This window comes from Bombus vancouverensis, chromosome 16, assembly GCF_051014615.1.
Source record: "Bombus vancouverensis nearcticus chromosome 16, iyBomVanc1_principal, whole genome shotgun sequence".
Taxonomy (NCBI): domain Eukaryota; kingdom Metazoa; phylum Arthropoda; class Insecta; order Hymenoptera; family Apidae; genus Bombus; species Bombus vancouverensis.
The window spans coordinates 10,528,536-10,548,486 of NC_134926.1; the positions used below are offsets into that span (position 1 = coordinate 10,528,536).

At 38.6% G+C, this 19,951-nt stretch overlaps 1 protein-coding gene across 17 annotated transcripts in view; it reads right to left on the reverse strand.

Annotated features, from left to right (window-relative positions):
• Positions 1-19,951, reverse strand: part of heph (polypyrimidine tract-binding protein 1 heph) — a 435,707-nt gene that overhangs the window by 204,104 nt on the left and 211,652 nt on the right. For 6 of the 17 annotated variants that reach the window (XM_076625718.1, XM_033340788.2, XM_076625715.1 and 3 more), the window contains exon 3: positions 17,206-17,268. The exons of 10 other annotated variants lie outside the window; for them this stretch is intronic. Coding sequence is in view for 3 of the 7 variants with exons in the window: in XM_076625715.1 (XP_076481830.1) it covers positions 17,206-17,268 (63 nt within the window). In the remaining 4 variants the exon portion in view is untranslated. Of the gene's footprint in view, positions 1-3,237; positions 3,256-17,205; positions 17,269-19,951 lie in introns of those variants that run through there. One more of the 17 variants, XM_076625717.1, reaches the window with a different exon arrangement.

The following is a 19,951-nucleotide window of genomic DNA, read 5'->3' on the forward strand; positions in this document are numbered from 1 at the left end:
GCATAATCCTTGAAATTATCGAGCTACCGAAAGAGTATCGAGCTACACGAATTATTGTGTGTGTTTTTTTATCAAATTTTACAAAAACATTTAGAAATTGGACGTTTCCGCGAAGGATGTGCTTCGCTTTGTTAACAAATTGACACGCACGTACTTTGTTTTGTTTTACTAGCAAATCTTCGTCAAATGTTTCACCCATGTACCTTTATAAATACTAAACACAGCTAAATCTCTCCATCTACATAACGTGTATCGTTTGATCAACAGAATCCTGCAAATTCAACACGATTTCTCAACCCTTTTCTACAGCCAAAAACCCACGCACAACGCCCACGAAGAAACGGAACTAAATCAACCTTTCGAATATAACCAATTTGATCAACTACTTTGTTACATGAATTTAATCAGGAACTGCGTCACTTCCCCAAACTGGCACGCGGGATTAACCCATTAATCGTAAACGCGTAAAAATCGTGTAAATGGAAGAAGAAATTCCTGGAAATGGAATGATACAGAGCAAAATACTAACTAAATTCTTGGCATTTCTATTCATAATTTCACCGCGAACTCGATGGAATCCAGTAATGTAAGTTGACGAAGATGAAATTGCGTTAGCGCAATTTTGACGCTTAACTGGTTAATTATCGGATGTTAAAGAGAGACAAGGAACATTTTTTCTTCTTCTAGGTAGAATTAGATATAGTTAAAAACGAATCCAAGGCGGGTTTAAGTGGATAAGACCGCAAACGGTAGACCCACAGCTTTCGACCTACGTCTGACCATCACGGTCTGTTGCTACTTCCGCGAAAGTTTGGCTTAGTCCCCTGTTTCTCGTCTTCCGACCGCTACGCGATAATTTTTTGCTTGAGGTACTTTTATATTGAGATTTAGGCATTTTATTTTTTACTATACAGAGTGGTTCGTCTAAGTAAGGGCACCTAGATATCTCTTCGGAACTGTGATGTCGCAAGGAATATCTTTTACGTATCGTGAATGGTCCGAAAGGACCAACATGCAGCAAAAATCTTTTTTCCCACATGACCTTGAAATGATCTTCATCTCCACAGGTTAAAGTTTCATGAAATTTATGTCTATCGAGATCGCGGGTATACTACGCGAAAGACGAAAATGGATAACTCCATAATTCACAGAACCAATTTTCTAACTGAAAAAAAAATCACTAGCAGTAAATTATTCTCTAAGATAAAAGAAATAAATCGTACAAATTAATCGAAAGAGAAAACTTTCTGAGAATTCGATCAAAGAAAGACGGATAATAACTAACTATGGGAAACGAACTTCTGGAGGATAATGGAAGGATAAAGGAAGAGTAGTAACGATTTATACCCATTCTTTGGCGGATACGATAGGTTGCAAGAAAAAATGGCTAGCCGAGACAAAAAGGAATTGCGCGCTGTGGAACAGAGTGTCGTGGGACGTTTTAATTGAAACGAGAAACGAGGGAATAAAAAACTGATCATGATGGAAAGGAGGAAGGAAGGAAGAAAGGGCGGGAGGAGAAAAAAAGGTAGGAAGGAGGGAAAACGAAAGAAGGGCGAACAGAACGAACTCTTTCAATCTGACAGCCAGTAGCTACCGCAACCTGTTGAACTTCAGACCACGTGGTTAAATTGCTTCTCGAGGAAATATCCCTCGAAAGAATAAATTCCCAGTTAAATAATGTGCCGATTAATGAGATTCTTTTTCTTGAAGCTTTGTTTCTTTCTTTTTTTTCTGAGTTTTGTTCGGGATTAGAAAAATCAATTTTTCGCAGTTGTTTCAACATCAATGTAATATTATATATAACGATATTATATTTACAAGGATAAAAATATTAATCGAAAAGAAAGAAATTTGGAAAAAAGGAAAATATAATAATAATAATAATTTTGTTTTGTACTTTACACTTATAACTTTACACTTATTGCAAGGAGATTGTTGGGTTTCTACTTCTAATTTCTTGCACTGTACTATATTCTTACGGTGATCTCTTAGGAAGGAAGGAAAATGGTGGAACAAAATATGCTATTTTATACGCTAGAATCTACTACGGATAAAATACATAATAAAGTTGGTAAGGTTAGCAGAGGCAAGAAAAATAATTATTCGCGAGACAGAAGAAACGAAAGCAAGTTAAAGGAAGTATGTCGATTACCGCGCCGAATAAGAATTACAAAGAAACCGCAGAGCAAACGTTCGAAAGCGAGGACAAGGGCAGCCAGTTCGTTTCTTCTTCTTCGTGTCTGAGAAACGAGGGCCTTCTGTCCCGAGGACGAATCCTCTTTTCACCCAACCATTCGATTTGTACGTTTTTCCCTCGACCAACGAAACGAGATTATCGTAACACATTGTTCGCCGTGGGTTTCGGAAGAATTGTTTGTTGAAATTTTAACGGCGCTCGTGAAAGAGACCCAATTTCAAGCTTAGAACGTACCTTGCTACTTCCATGCTTGCTTGAAACAACAACTTTCGTTTTATATTTTTATACGATTTATCTTCTAACGATCTTTTTCGCCATATTCGTCATATCGCTGCCCTCGTCTTTCTTCTTCAAAGAGAAAATTCAAATTTTGACAATTAATTCAAATATAAAAAAAAACAGTGAACATTAAATCACAAAAAACGTGAGCAATCTGTGATGGAATTTAAGATAAATTGTTACAAAATATGGGAATAAAAATACTAATTGAAAATTCATCGATGAATAAAATTCAATAATCTAAAATAATTGGAAATAGATATGGGTCAAATTTTTGATAAAAATCGCCAACAGAACGCAAGATTATTCGTAGTAACAAGTTTTGGTTCAATTTCAAAATTAATTACAAGAAACATTGATCTCATTTTTCATATGTTAGCCTGTGAAAATAATTTATATCGATGTTCGGGCGAATATACGGAATAATTTGCTTCTAGAATTTAATTATCGTAGAAATACAAGGAAACGATTTAACAACATTTCTAATAATTAAATGAGGAGTACTCGACAAATAAAAATCAAAGCGAACTCGATATAGGTAAGTGAAGCGAGATCGTTTGCATACCAAATTTGCATTTGCATTTTATGCTGCTTAATGAGCTGTTCTATAGTATCCCTAGTCAATTTTAATTAATTTTCGGCCAGTTAACATCCTCTCTTACAATTAATCACAATTTTACCGTCTATTCTCCTCTACTATTATTTATTACGCACTCTAATATTTTTTTTAAAGATAAGTCTCTTTATTTTTGACTCACCGATGGAAGAGTAGCGAAAAAGTCAAGTTGACGGTATGGTACAAAATATTCGGATGCTTACCTGTAACAAAAAAGAGGCAAAATATTTATTTGTACGACCTATTACATTTCATTAATTCGCGATGGTAATATTATAAGTAGAAAATATCTTTTCAGAATTTACAGAACGAAAGACACAAGTCCGCCATTAATTTCCCAATGTACAATATTAAATCTTATATGTAATGATATCGTACGTTATAATACTATCGTTCGATCTTTCGTTCATATAACTTCATTTTAGACGGATCGCAACTGCCAACTGCAATTTTATCACAACATACGCGTACATGTCTATAATAATTTGCTGCTGTTAACCTAACCACAAAATCAAATTCCGGTCTCCTATTGTGTGTTTATAACAAATTAAACGATCAAACTTGGCGAGGTGTTGCGAGCGTGCTCTTTGAAGCGCGCGTTCACGCCGAGAGCCAATGTGTGGAATTTGGTAGCGCAATATTCCCTAATGCATGGCGGAAAGATCAACAATCGGTGAATCATGGTGATTGGATACACGAAACCGTCTGTGTTACGTTTGATCGTAGGTCTCGATGCAAACAAACGAACGAACGTTACGGAATGAGTTACGAGTTACTTTGTCGCAGCGTGAACGCGGCTTTGCAGTTCACGCTCCTGCGTTCCAGTCGCCAATATTAACTCCATTGTAGCAATGCACGGATATATCCGACCCACACCGCCTAACAATATCGTGACATTTTTATTGTCAAACGTGTTTTAATAAAGAAAGCTATTTGTCGTCACGTTTCGTTGACTAAATTTCAATTTCTTTCTTTTTTTTTCCAACGTAGATCATTTTTGGAATTTTTAATTCAGAGTATCGGAATTGAGCTAATGGGGTAGGTGTATAAATCTCGTCTGGAGGTTTGGGTAAGTTTAAATATAAAAAGAAAAATCAATTTTTAGAATCAATTTTTAATACCGAGAGAAATTTTTCTGGAACTTTTAACTTTGAATTCTTATTGTTAGAATTAAATTGGGAAAGGAGGAACTTTTTTGGAATTTCTAGAACATTTCAAAATTTCTAGACGCTTTTGCTATCGATAATTTGAAAAGTAGAAATTTCTCCACTATTTAAGAACAATTCGTTCCTGGAAGAATTAACAGATATCCAGCCTTACAACTTTTTATCTTACGCAAGGAAAATTCGTCGTTCCGCGTGTATTTCTTCGGGAATCACGCGTCGAATAGCCAGACTGAGAATATGGTCGCTTAGGTGTGCCTTGACCTCAACCTTGGAGCAGAGGAATGCACAAAGATGCAGCTCAGCGTAACGTTACTGCTCAACGTTGCACAGCCGATGTCTGCGCTTCTTGGTCGTTGCACTTCTCTCCTTTTTTTCTTCTTCTGGTGACTTGTGCTATCTTTTTACAGTCCCCTGCCATTCGCTTCTATTTTAAAACCCACGTTCATCCTCGTTATCATTCCTTCGAAGCTTTCTTCTGTTTCGTCGTTAAAATCTTATTTAGAGACTGTGAAGAAAATTTGATGAATTTCGCGCGATAAGCCAGTGGTAAATATTATTTTGAAATTTTGTCTATTATTTCTGATACGAAGGTCTCTCGGCTAAATAAGACCGCCCAAATGTCTGTCTTGTTTACGATGTCTGGAAATGCTTTGAAGAAAATTAGCGTACGACACGAGTAATAATTTTAAGCATACAATTAGTGCCGAAAATGTCGTCGCTAAATATTGTGGCTAGTTGCTATAGCGAATAATTTATTGTTCAAATGCTATGACGATCTCTGCGAAGTGCAGGCGTCCAATAAATATCTTGTAGCTTCGCTGTAGCCTCGTTACAGTGCTAACGAGGTTAGAAAATGTTTTGTGTAATATACAGGATGTCTTAGCTAAATGAGATCACCTAAATATCTGTTTTATTTACAATCGAAAATACGAGGAAGCTTCTGAGAAAAAGTTAAACTACCTCAAGGCGCACGTGTATTTTTCTTAAAAAGAACTCTACGCATATTTCCTTGTACCGGTGGTTATATTTTATTCTTTAAGAGATGCTGATGTTTGAAAATGCTTAATTCAAAAGATATTTCGATTTTAATTTCGTCAAACGTAGAGCACGGAAGAGAAGAAAAACAGAAAGACAAGAGCATCGCTTTGCATCTTTCCTTGTCTTTCACGCCAAGTTTTACGAAATCAAGGTTCAAATATCTTTTAAGCCAAGCCATTTCAGACACAGGTACCTAAACACTTTTGCACAGAGAATAAACAAAACGTATCGATCGACGGATAAAAAGATAGAGGGTTTCGTTTAAGGTTATACGGATAACCTCGAAATCTCGCGAAGAAATAATTCTGAGAGAAATCTCTTCCCATCGTTACATCCGTCCCCTGGAATAGTTTAATTTTGTCCATAGAAGTTCTTTCGTGCAATCATAAATAAGGCACATACTTAGGTGGTCTCATTCAGTCGAGACACCATGTATAGGTTTTTAGAAAATTCGAAGCAAGCAACTGCTTAATCGTATCGTACGGAGGGGGGAGCAGCAGTGGCGAAATTTTTAGTCTGTCAGTTATAAGATGTTCGACTGCAATCTATAGGAAACGTTTCAAGAATTTGCATAGGAATGATTATTCGTCTGTACAGTTGACGTTGCTAATCACCTCGTAGATCACACGGGTGAAGGGTCAAAAGTCACGAGTTCTATCTTCTAGATGGAGCGAGTCCTGTGAAATGGAATCAGCTGTCAGGTGAGGAAGGCGAAGAAAAAAGCGACACGGCGTTGCATCGAAGAGCCGTCGCCCTCAGACTTTTGCCCCGACGGAGCCAGCGCTGGCAATTTCTCGACACTAAAAGGTTATATGGGCCGGCTTGCGAGCTGACACACACGTAACTCCACCGTGAGCCTTTGATTTGAATTATTTCTCCCTTTGCCTCGACGCCACCGCCTTCACGATATGCCCCCTTTTACTGCACGCCTCGCCTCCTCGCCCTTTTATTATTCTTTCCACTTTCCTACAGCCGACTGAAACGCCTCCACTCAGTCCACTCGCCTAGGATCGATGCTTTCTACTCTCCAAGCTTCGTCTTCGGGGATTTTTTTATGACAGATTCCTTTATACGCCGAGGTTCCAAGCGTCTCTTTATTTGATTTCGTCTGTAGGATCGGTCAGGCGACTAAATTTCGAATTGGAATATTATTTTTTAATTCATATTGGCATACAGTGGCTACAAAAAGTAGTAGGAGACTCTCGTCTTCGAGGATAATTTCACGGCGGATTTCTTTATATTTCGAGATTCCATGTTTCCAACTGGTTCTCCATTTAATTTCGTCCGTGGAATTAGTCAGATGACTAAATTAGTGGCTCGAGTGTTATCTTTTTGTTTGGCATACGATGGAAAGTAGTCGTAGCGGAAGTAGCTTCCGATACAACGTGGTCGAGGACTCTGGATTCGAAGATTTTTCCAGCTTACAAGTGTTTGACACTTTACGAGTAATTTTAACGTTTTACGCGGAATATTGTTCTAAATCTTGTTAATATAACAGAATCCCACCATCGTCATAACAGCACACTACATTTCCTTCAAAGACCATAATCAGCTGAAAATGATAAAATTGCTCAAAGTCGGTTAAAAACCATTTTCCCTTTGTTGAAATACCTTTGAAATAATGAAATTCATAATTCCATCCTACAAACAAGTTTCTTGGAAATTCGTTAAAAAATATCTGGTTCCCGTGGCATATAAAATTTCGTGGAAAAATATCACGTTTACCTCTCGTCTTTCGTTAAAACACGACCCACAATTAATTCCATGAAAGAGTAAAAGAGTAGAACGAAAGAACGTTTTAACGTAAGAGTATAGAAAGTATTCCGGTATAAAATCGAAAAAGTACGATGTTTCACGTTTCCAAGGAGTCGACAGACGATTTAAACGCGTTGCCAATCCTTCTTTTTCCAGATGATCGATGTCTCGAATCTCTTTACATACTGGCCAAGGGGAAAAAGTTTCGTGGACGGAATAAAATAAAGAACAGATGGAGAAATGCTATTGTTTGAGGATATCGATCGAGAAACGCCGTTATTCGTCAAATACATGTTCGAAAATTTGAATATTTCAAGATTTGGAAATTTAAATATTTGGAATAATGAAAAATTTTGATCTGACAAGTTCCGCTGTTTCGGAAGAGAAGCTTTTTCCGGAACTTTGCGCGAATTTATCGATCGATCAAAAAATTGAACATCGCCACGAAACTTTACCCTGTCCATTATCTCGTGTCGAAGAAATCGCGATTCTATATCTGCAGCCGTGTCGGGGAACCCGTTTGGAAGGTTGTCTGGTCACAGGTAGGATGCGACTACAGACTCGACGACCTCACGATGACTAGCCTGCATTGTGAACAGCCCGCTGAGCCTCACAATGCTATGTAACCTTGATGCACTTTGTACGAAGTCGAAATAAGAGTCATTGAGTGGAGAAGATTGAACGCGTACGCGTTGTAACTACACTTTTGGTAAGTTCACTCGCTTAACATATTCGATAACTCTACAGCAGTAGCAGAGGTAAAAGTCAGAAACCATTTTTCAAAGATTCGAAAATAATCCTTGGAGAAACATTTCTGAAATTATTACAAATAAGCTAATGTACGAAACGATTTTGATGAAAATATTGTCGCGCGTTTCAGTAGACTTAACGCCTTTATTAAAACGTGAATTCTACGAAAATAAATAGTCTAGAAACTTCCACTAACACCGTCTAATATTTCCACTGTTCAAATATAAGCGTTCCTATGGAATATAATAACGCGAATACTTTCACGGGCTTCTGTACAAAATTCCTGTTTAACCTTGGAATTTATAGAACAGTCCGTTTGAAACGAAGTTGCCCCGATAAAAGTCCATTGCCATTGGCAGTCTGATCGTGTCGGAGGAGCCGAATCGAAAGAACAGACGAAAAACGTAGTGGTTGTAATGGAACGACAGTGTTTCGCCGCTTTATAGAAAGTAAACGGTCGCATTTCGCCAGGATGGCGAGGGAAACGCTGCTCTAAGGGCTTTCGCCTGTTCCTCGCCTGTTCCTCGCCTGTCACATTATCCTGTCCGCTGAAAATCCCTTTGTACGCCCTTTCTCTGACGCCACACGTGTCTCGCTCAAGGGTTTCGCAACGTTCTCCTAACGTTCTTTAACCGAATTTCAAACTGACGGATTATTATTTCACTTCTTTTTCCAACATGTATCGAAACAATATCCAATCTTTCATTAAGGTACGATTATTACATCGTTTCACAGCTTGTCGATCGAACGATGGTGACTCGTTCAACCCTGCGTACGTATACTGGCTCGTTTTCCATCTGTAATTTCAAGTAGTTTTTCGTTTTCTCTATATTTCTGTTTGAATTCTGCTCTGCTCGAACAATTATTAAAATCATTGCACGATATTCTAGAAACTTGGAAGAGTATTTAAGGATCTTTCGGGATTTTTTAAACAGAAAAACCTGAAGAAAAACTGCGTTTAAATCGGACCCGGTATGCAAACGACGTCGATAAAAATAAAGTTTAAAAACAACCGCGAGCCTCGCCTATAAATTATGTCGATAAAAATATAAATCTTGCACAAAAAATCTGCCGCTGGTTCTAACAATATTCCAATTCGTATCAAAATAAGAAGAACGACGGGGTGAAACCCGAAATCCTTTGGTGCGGCGTACTGCAGCGAAGAAAGTAAGAGGCGAGTATAAACACGCGAAACTGGGGAAAAAACAGAGGGATTTTCGTGAGCCACGTCCATGGCGACAGGCAAGCCTGGACTGTCGAGGCTAATGTGACAGTGGAGGAAAGAGACGAAAGCCCTTAGAGTATCCAACGTTCCTTTCTCCTTTTTTTTTCTTTTTTTTTGCTTTTCCTTCCCTGCGGATAGATGTTCTCCTTGTATTCGCTCGAATGGTTTCAGTTCTGACGAAATTCGTGCAGGATATCGAAGCAGAGGATGTGGACGATCGAGAAGCTTTGTCCGAGAATCGAGTTTTAGGAGAAATAGGAGCTGGGTTCTGGGGATTTTTTGGTGTTTTTATTAGGGACATGGTCAGGGGATTTCTGAGGGATTTCCGTTCAGATGGAAGGGACGTACGGTGTTGAGATGGTAAATTTTGTTGTTACTTTACGGGGAATTCGACTCTTACGCTGAAAAATTATAGAACGTCCCGCAATAGTTATCATTCTATGTGATGTAACGAATATCAAACGTTAGAGTATTAAAAAATATTTCGGTGATAAAAATTGCAAGATAAGAATTGATTATTTATTCGTATTTTTCGGAAATAACGACCAACTTAATTTAACTAGTCTAATTACAGATGTTTGAGCTCTACAATCAAAAAAGTGAACGTAACCTTCCACTTTCAAAATTTCACAAAAGCAAAACAAATAAAAATCATCAGAATCGAATCAAATCGAGCTCCTCGACTCTAACGATCATCTTCGTTCCTTTCCTAAAGCAATTCGACCGGCTCTAAAAGCTGGTAAATTAAAATCTGTGATCGACAAACATGCGAAAAAAAAACCTGCTAGATTTTTCGACGTTTGCTCGGAGCGCGGTGAAAAAATATTCCACCCTCGAAATCGACTTCTCTCGCTGTGTATACGTTCATATCGAGACGTGCAGCAGCCAGGGACTGTGCATAAACATACTTATCGTTGGCGAGATTTAGAACGCGAGCGGGCGCTTCCGTTTGAGCCGGAGAGAGCAGATACACCGTGAGCAACATGAATATCTCAGTTGGCTTATTTACATACTCCTTCTGCCGCTATTCACCGGATAAGGCGCTCGATAGTATCGAAAACGCGACTTTTTCTTTTCTCTTTTTATTCCTTTTATCGAGTACAAGCTTTAGACCCTGGCGAATCTGTAATCAGCAGTATCGAATGTTAGTTAACGATATAACAGCGATATAACAACAATATCAAGGTAGAAAAATAGTCAATAGCAGTTATAACATAGTTAATAACAGTAGTGGCAGTGAGTTAGAGCTAAGAAGAAAAAACCGGGTGATTGCGAGGATTTCCTTATAGTCTCGGTTGGAGAATATCAGACATTTTACGAGTTCCGTTTAAGGATAATTTTCACAGGATATAAACAAAATATAAAACACATAGGGCACAGCGTATGGTACATTCTGTAGAAGCAAATTGGAAAACAAGTTACACGTTTACCGAAAACGAAAGTAATAATCGTAGAAATGAGATACTACCGACGATCGACTAATTATGCTAAAAAATTATTAAATGAAACCACTCGACCGTTCATCGAATATCAATATCACGACGTATCCTTACACGTTCATCATCGGATACCGATATCGCATGTTCAAAAACGAAATAATAATTTCCAATAAACAATTTCCTACAACCTCCATTGTCGTGCGTATTCTCTTTTCCCAATTAACGATAATTAATCACGAACAATAAACAATGCGCAATATCAAATTCACCATAACAAACAGCATGAAAAAACGTATAAAACGAACGGACTTCGCACGAATACGTAGTATCTCTTACACTAATGAATTTCAATGGAATCAACGAAACTATCAAATTATTGGTATTGTTCGCGATCGACGAAATCATTTTTCGTATTCTTAGCTGTTCCTTTGGAACGCCCTACAAATTTTCTTTCGACAATTCTTCAATCTTTCTAATCTTTTATTATTTCTAATATTTTATTTCACGATTAAATTGAAAGGAACAAGCAAGCGCTTGAATATTTTTAAACGAATACTATGCACTATGTACTAATGCGTACTAATTCAGATACTAACGTGTATAGCATACATACTAGTAGATTCGATCGAAATGAACAAAAGCAGCAAGGTATTGGAACGACTCGAAATCGACGAGAGCTTTCATCGAGATTTCATGGCAACCATGAAAAGCAGAGGACCAATGGGGATGAGGAGTGGTTGTTGCACAGGTTGCAGCGAGCTCGTCACCTCGGTAAAAGCTGTGTCCGATTTATCGAAGGGAAAATATTCCCGTATTGTGAGACGACGCCTCTTTCAAGAGTTTCTCTGTACGAATACCGGTTCTTCACCTTTTCGCTATAGAAATAATCGTTTCAAAGCGTTCGATGGAATAGATTCGAAGCGGACAGGCGTGAAATACACCCGTGGATGCAGATAGAAAATTAATAAACTGTACTTTGACCGATATTCTGCGATTATTCCAGGAACGTCGGATATTTTCTTCGATTATTGATTTTTCAAGAACAATTCTTTCGATATTTCGGTAGAAACCCTTCGCACTGCGGAAAAGTTAGTTCTAGGCTGCTTTCTCGTCCACTTACGGGAATTTAAAGACCGAAAAAGGCACGGAACTCGCGTAGATATCTAAAATACAGAGATCTGTTACAATATTTCTTCCGGACCGTTCTCATAACAATCAAAAGTTACTGAATAAATCGTAAGATTCCCAAGTTGTCCCGGTAGGCTTTTAACGTGGGTTTATATTTAATTACTTACACGAAGTTTAAGCGGGTTACGGAACATTGGGCGTAAGTTAGCTGCGATGTCTCGACAAAATACCGGTTACCGAACAACACGTTAGTCGATCGATGTTGTTAGAGCTTCGGTGGCACGTCTCTGGCATGTTGGGTAATAACGAAAATCTTTGAAACCTATTGTACGCTCCTTCGAACTTCGATTAATAAAACTTAACGAAAGGTAAATATTTTTCTCGTTTCTACTACTATTACATGTCGCAATAATACGTTTCAATGCGTCGTATCAAAATCAAACAGCAACTAAAAGTTCGCCATTTCTACCGATATCACGATACAACAGACGAAGACACATCAATTTTCCATAAACCCTAAATGTGAACGGAAGTGCAACCAGGCGAAAAACGCGTGAAATACGCGAAACACTTGAAAAGGACTTCTCCGCTCTTCGCTCGCTTAGACGTTGAAAGCGGCTGTACGAAGACCAAACATATCCTCATTTTTGCGCAATAAACGCAACTATGAGTAGCGGCAGCGTTTGACTAACAGCGAGTATCATGTCAGGGAATAATTAAATGCGAGACGAGAAACTAGAGCATCAGGTAGACTTAGAGGTTACTTTGCCCTTCCCTTACACGTTGTAATAATCTCTCCAAGATTCGTAAACGCGGTGCGTTTGAAAGGAATGAAAAGGCAGCCGCGCCTTTGCGCGCCATATTGCGGATTCGCGCGACTATAGCGAGCACGATTCTCCGCCGAGAATGGGGGGCAAGTGAGAAGAGGAACGGGGAAGATCAACCCTTTTTGCCCTTTAATCCGCGAGACTATCCCATCTGCCCGGGTAAATTCTCCGTCTGTCAACTGGAAACTGGAAACCGGAAACTCGAAAAACGGTTCTTCCCCTGATTTCGTCTGCTTTGCGAAGGAGATGATGCGATTTGTATCTTCCGACTCGCGGTATTTTTACTTTCCTTTTTCTTCCTCTGTACTCGAGTTTAAATGCCTGTACGAGCGAGTATTAAGGAAATTCCGAGGGCAGGAATTTTCAGAAATTTTTGGTAATCTAGACAATTTGAACTGTAACAACCAGTCTGCAAAAATCGTAACGGTAGAACTATCTGCCGTCATTGAAAATTTAATATAGCGAAATATAGCGAAAAACACGAATACCTCGGTTTCATCCACTTTACGATAAATACGATTGCAATATAAAGATTCACTTACATAGAACTACTCGATTTCTGATCACGAACTAATTAATTGTACGCAAGAATACAAAGAGAAAAATATTCTAAAAAAAATATTCTCTAATAGAAAAAGGAAAAGGAACAGAGAATAAAAGAACGTTTGAAGAAGGACTTTAATAAAACGGAAGGAAAGATAACTAAAATTCGCGGAGCTAGCGAGGGATTCGCTTTCAAAGAAATGTCGAACCAGCCGGATTTTCATTCTCAAAGGGACCAACCAGTCGTCGGTGCAGCTTCAATAAAGCGTCCTTGTCGGTTATAGTTGCACGACGGTGTAGCGAAAAGGCCCGATTCCAGCCTCCAATTCGTGCCAGCCTGTATTCACTAAGAAAATTACCCCGAGGGCAATCGGAATCGGGCAAGAATTTAAAGAGCACGTCGCTCTTTTTACAAACCCTTTTGGCCTTTCGCCTTTTCCACGCTCACTTGTTGCTGTCGACGTCCGTTGTTTTTCGCGAATTAAAGCATCACGAGCGATTATCAGCGTAATTAATAGACCGAGTACATGTAAATTTAACAAACAAATAATTCCTACCGGAGAACGTAGCATCGCACCCGGAATTTTTTTTACAGCAAAAACTTTCCTTCGAGATTATGTGCCGTTATCTTTGATTATAAATAAGAGAAACTTTAAAATTATAAAGTTGCCCGAGAATTCAGAGGATTCTCAGTTAGAAACTTTAATCGAGAGAGATGTACTTTACAACTGTAAATTTCTTAGTAATCAGAAATCTACCTTTATACATTTAATTAAGAAATAACATTTACACGACAATTACACAGCTAGTTATTGCAAGAAAAATACGTGGAACAATTTATATTCACGGCAGAAATTCCTGAATTTTATTTTGAACCATTGCTTTTACTACGTTCCTGTATAATTCCAACGCGATCGCATAATTTTTGTTATTTTCCAAAAATCAGAACGCTGTTTACAAATCAAATCCCTCTGCCTAGAGCAAAAACTTTCCATCTAAATATAACTTTGATATTTTTTCAATTTATAACTTTGATTCTACGGTAAATTGCTGCCAACTCTAATTCCAAGTTTTCGCCGATTTTTCAAACGATTATCGATAAATTCATCCGCGAAACAAATATAGAATAAAACTGGTTAAACGAAAAATATAGGAAATTGTCTGGTAATCACAATTTACGCAGGGATAAATTGTTGATGCGGGCTGCCAATCGCTCGGAGCAAAATCGAAACTCGAATTAGGGTGAAAACAGGGTGGCACGTTTGAAGTCCTGATAACTGGAACCTGTCACCGTGCCAAAACGTGACGACGACATTTGAATTCGAAATCTCACCCCCTGAGCCAAACCCTCTCGCTTCGATCCTTAGAATCTCCTACCACTAATTGCCAGAATCTTTAGACCACGGAATAGTGCAACTCCCTGGTAAGCGTTCCAGATCCAATCTGGTTTGCTGTGCAGCCAAAGCGTGACAGCTCGTCTAATTCCTCGACTTCCGGCTAAATTTACCCGGAAACACAGCGTCTAGTGTACGAGCTGTTTCGTGTTTCCACAGTATCTCTGAATGTATTATTTATTTTTCCGTATATTTTGCTATTTTTAATTGGTTTCTCTCGTACGGAAATTTCGGTATCGTTCCTACACCAGTGAAATTGGACGTTGAATTAAGAAAATCGTATTTCTTCTACTGTCGCAAAATACAAAAATTTCATTAGATGTCGTAATATTATGAGATACGAAAGTTCTATTAATTACGTCATATAACGTTACGAGATGTAAAAATTCGACTAATTATATGCCATTGTATTACGCTTGTATTATATTATAAAAGTTCGATCAATTTTATATTGTCACGGACAAAAATTCTATTAATCGTACGAGACGATATTGTGAGACATAAAAAAATTCTATTAATTACACAACGCAATGTTGTGAGATAGAAAAGTTCTATTAATCACACGACCCGATATTATCAGACACACAAATTCTATTAATCATACGACATAATATTAGGAGACTCGAAAATTCAATTAACTATACACGAGCCGCTACTACAAGACACGAAACTATTCTATTTCAATCGTAGACTACAAAAGCTCTTCCAATTTTGTATAAAATCCAAAAATATCCCTCGTGTCGACGAATATTCACAAACATCGTAACGAAACATCAAAGACAATTTTCATACGCGGTCAGATCCTTTCTTTTCTCATTCACTTTGCATTAAAATATGCAACCGGCGGTACAAAAATAATAAATCTTCGAGTTGTTTCGTCGACGACGCTCCACCCGTGGAATTTCATTTCCTGAATCGTCGCAACGAAATATTTCGTTTTCCATTATTTATTACACACGCACAGAGTGCACGCGTGAATACAAACGCGCGAAGAAGAGAGAGAAAAAGAAGAGTACGATTCTTTCATCAGGCACCAAGATATCTCATTTCTCGCTTGCAAACGCGTTCGCTTTTTAACATTTCAAATCCGGCGAGAATTCTTCAGCCTCGATAGACCTTTACCAGGGGTACTTTAATCCCCGCAGCAGGGGTCGCAATCGGCCAAACTTTTAATAGTTTTTTCTTTTTTCACATCCTGCCCTCGACATTGTTGCAACGTCAGAATACCTTCAACGAGTTTAACCGAATTCTTTTTCTCATTAAAAATACAGGAAACTCGATTTTTCGCTGGCAAAGGATCCGTTTCAGTAGAATTGGAATTTTTGTTTTATTAAATTGATTATGCGGATTTAGCATGAAATTGTGTTAGATGCAAGTTCCGAGACCAAAGAATTATTATCGTGGAATTTCGTAAAAACGTGCCGGGTATATAATGTACGAACGATGTATATACGTTATACATCAACAGTAGATAGTAAATTTAATGTTGCAAGATTCCTAGCCTCGATATTGCTACTATTTTAGAAACTGCTAATACGAGCAGTTCAACAGCCGCGTTTCATCATCGACTCTATGAATCGAAACGATTCACGAAAAGCGTTCCGTGAAGCTCCTACGGTTACCAAATCATCTATGAGATCTGAAAATCTTTCGTACCTATAATACACGCAATAAATTCGTAAAAGTGTTGAAATACTCTCATGAACCAGTGTATACACGCATCCGGAGTATGCAACGCGCGTTATATCCTAACCATTCGATATTCCGTTGGGCGACAAGAGGAGGTGAGAGAGTATAGCGTGTATAGAGAACGGTCTACACAGGCTGGAGGCTCAACGTGGCACGTTAATGACAGGAAACCGGCAATATGAACTTGACGGCTCGGTACCGCATCGTATACCACAGTAACGTACCGACAAACCGCAGGTGCCCCGACGACGTGGCTGCTTCGTTGCTATCCGTTACCCTCTCGCCCCTATGCCCCCAAACCCTCTCGCCCTCTCATTATCTGCCTGGGTTATGCACTTTGGTCCTGGCTCCGCTGCCTCTCTGGCTCGCAAGAGCAGGGACGTCCTCGTTAAGGAAGGACTTTCACGCTGTAAAAAAGTTTCCGGATCGACCGACGGCCTCTGATCGTGCTGTCTTTTTCTTCACCTTGTTCCTCGTTCTCGCGTTTCTTTCTTTCTTGTATTTCGTTTTTCCTCTTGAATTTTGTCACCGGTTACCATCGTTTCGTCTGAAATGTTTTCATCGATACGATTCCACCGACCATGTGTCCGTACCGGCACATTGAAATCACCGGTAATCATTTCGACGACGATAATTGTCATACTTTGCACCGTACGTTATCGTTGATTACGCATCTTCATCTACGTGTTCGCTTTCGTCCATAAAAGAATAAAGAACGGTACAGGATAAAAGGAACAAAACAAAATATAGTAATTGGCGGCAAAAGACTGTGTCGGTGATTTCATTCGTTGTCGGAGGAACTCGGTGTCGGTCGGTGAAATCGTGTCGGCGAAAACATCGTCGATGAAATAAATGATCGTCGTTGATTCGAAGGTAACCCTTTTGCGAGATATAAAGCCAGCGAGAGTAAAGCTGTGTTGGAAGCTCGCCATTAATCCTACTGTCTTCTTTCGAATTTTTTTTTTTTTTTTTCAACCAAGCGCAGTTTTCTCGCGTTAAAATATATATCAAGTACGAACAGAGTGCGATAGAATTGTCGTTGGTTTCAGTTTTATATTAAACATTTTCCTCGTGCTAGAACTACCGATCATCGTATAAAAGTTGTATCAACGAAATTAAAATGGCAAATTAGTTGATAATATCGATTGCGACTTACCAGTGGAAGGAATGGACTGTTGTTGATTGAAAGAATTTTAAGTGAATTCTTTGAGGAGCTTACCTGTAACAAAAAGGGATATATTTTTAAGATGTCCGCCACATTTCCTCAAATATATGTTAGAATAAGAAATTTTTCTTCAAATACATGAAAAGTTTAAAAAAAAAATGAATATTTATTTTATTTTGAAACGCGATTGTTTCAATGCATAGTACATTAGTTTAAGAAAGTAGATTTATTAAAGGTAATGAATTCTATACAATTTCTGTGTTTATTTGTTATCATATTTTACAACCTTTAATGCCATATTCCAGCAGTGCACATGTATATGCTACGAGTTATTAATTATGCTTGGCTTTAAAATGTATGATATACGATATCTTGCTCTTGTTACTTCCATAGAATTTCTCATTCTGTTACAGTTTCACGGTTATTTTGTAAACTACAACTGTAATTATTCGATTAAATCGTATTTTAAATTAGATCAGAGTTATCGGATCGCTCGATTTAAGAATTCTCAATTTCACGTGATATTTACCGGTACGAAAAAAAGAATTTCTCGTCAGTTGTACCGTAATGGTTAATCCGTCTTGCGATATTTTATTCTTAAACATAGAATACTTATAGGAAACACTGCATTTCAAAAATTCCACGCACATCTGGCCACAAAACCATTCCTAAGAATTCCCAATATCAAAGCCTTACACGCAAAATCCATTTTACGACCTCAACCCCTAAAAAATATGTTTCCTATCAATTCTGTCGATCTAAAAATCCTCCAACCCCAAAATTTTACACGGACCTAGTCTCACCCCAATCTCTCTCGATATAAATCGTCAATACCGAAACCCTACACTTAAAATCAATTCCTGTATGAAACAAAATGGTTAACAAAAATGGCCAGCGATTTAACAAATTTCCTTGATCGAAGGGTTTGCAGCGATAAATTTACTACAAATCGCATACAATCGATATTAAGAAGAATATTCGCGTCACGATTTTTAATGCGATTTTTAATGCGATTTTTAATGCGATTTTTAACGCGAATTTAAACAACGATCTGAAACGCAAGAACACCCTTAACTCGCTTTCAAATAATTGTCCAAGGATCCGAAAGCGGGATAAAAATCGCAGAAAGATTAGGAAACTACAAATCGGTAATGGAAATGGAAGATCGTTTCGTTTGAATCGTCCTGAAAGACGTGTAAGGAAACGGAGTCGCACGTAAGGGGTAGCAAGGTGGCTAACGATAATTCCTATCCGGCGTCACGTGCCGCCAATATAAATCACCCCTTGCTTCCTCGGTCCTCACTCCCCCACAATTACCTAATACGTCCGCCACGCTATCCCCAGACACCATCGGTGCAAACCACCCCCGTGTACTTCGCCAGCAGCCCCTGCGGCCACTAACTTACGTTCCAACGCCAATAATAGATCCGGACAGGCTCGAACCGCTTCTGACGAATTCCCCTAAATCACCGTATTTCTCATCGAACGACCTCCTCCCTTCTCTTAGTCGTCGACCAAACGGGGTTGGTTACTGGATATTCGTCACGAAATCATTTCCTTGATGAGATATTAAACCGTACGTTCGAGGATATATGCGGATGGGGTGTGTAGAATTAGTTGTTGGCATGGATAGGGGAGACAACTATGGGATTAATCGGAGGACGTGTGTTTGGGAGAGGGAGGGGTGGTTGTTGAGATACGTTTCGGAGAAACGGAGGTGGAAAGTCGAGAATTCTTGAGAAGAGATTTAAGTTTCGCGATATAATTGCTTCGTTAACGACGATTGTTGTATGTTGCTAGGTGGTTGCGTGTAAGATTCGAAGCAGAAAAGGTAGAAAATTGAAAATTCTTGGAAACAGATTTCGATTTGACACTGTAATCGAGCGTTTGATCAAGAACGAATTTTAATTTGGCATTTTTCTCTAGAAAATTATCGCGTATGGCGTTCGATTCGAAGAAAAGGGCTGAAAATTTGAGAGTCGATCTCGAGAATAGATCGATTTAGATTTTTCTTCTACACTTTGCGATCGTTCTATCGAACAAAAATTCTAGTTTGGAAAGTACGTTTTAAGATGTTGTAGATCGTCGCCGATCGAATATTAAAAACACTACGATATTATTGAAAAAAATAGCTCGAGGAAATTAATTCACAAGAGAAACAGGTCCTGGAACAATTATCTTTGCATAGGAAATAATCTACACAGAATCTAAAGAAAACTAACCGCCCCTTCGGTGATAATTCCATCCCCATTAACACGCGATAATTTACAGAGCATATTTCCCGGTAGCGAGTATCTTTACACAACGTCAATTATCAGCGACGTTTCAACATGGCGGACGTTGAAATTCGTTACGGATAATAAGTTGCGTGGCATCATTTTCAAGCAGCTCTATCGCCAAGCCATCGTGGTACGACTATAAATTTCCGGGCAAACCCGAGAACCCATTCCCGTGCGATCCCATAGAAACTCGCTTAATCGTTATTAGTCTGCACCCCAGCGTCTTACGGAAACATAAATTCGGTCTTCATGCACGTGAACATCATAGACACTCCCATTTTATTGACACGAAATCTTTTTAGTCAACGCTTTCATACAATAATACGTTGGAAGAAATTTTTAATTCGAAGAAACAACGTATCACGACGATATTTATTTTATCTTGCAATTCGTTCGAAAAGCCCTGTGAAGATCGCGTCAAGTTATATTTTTAAACGGAAACTATATCTCTTCGTTTC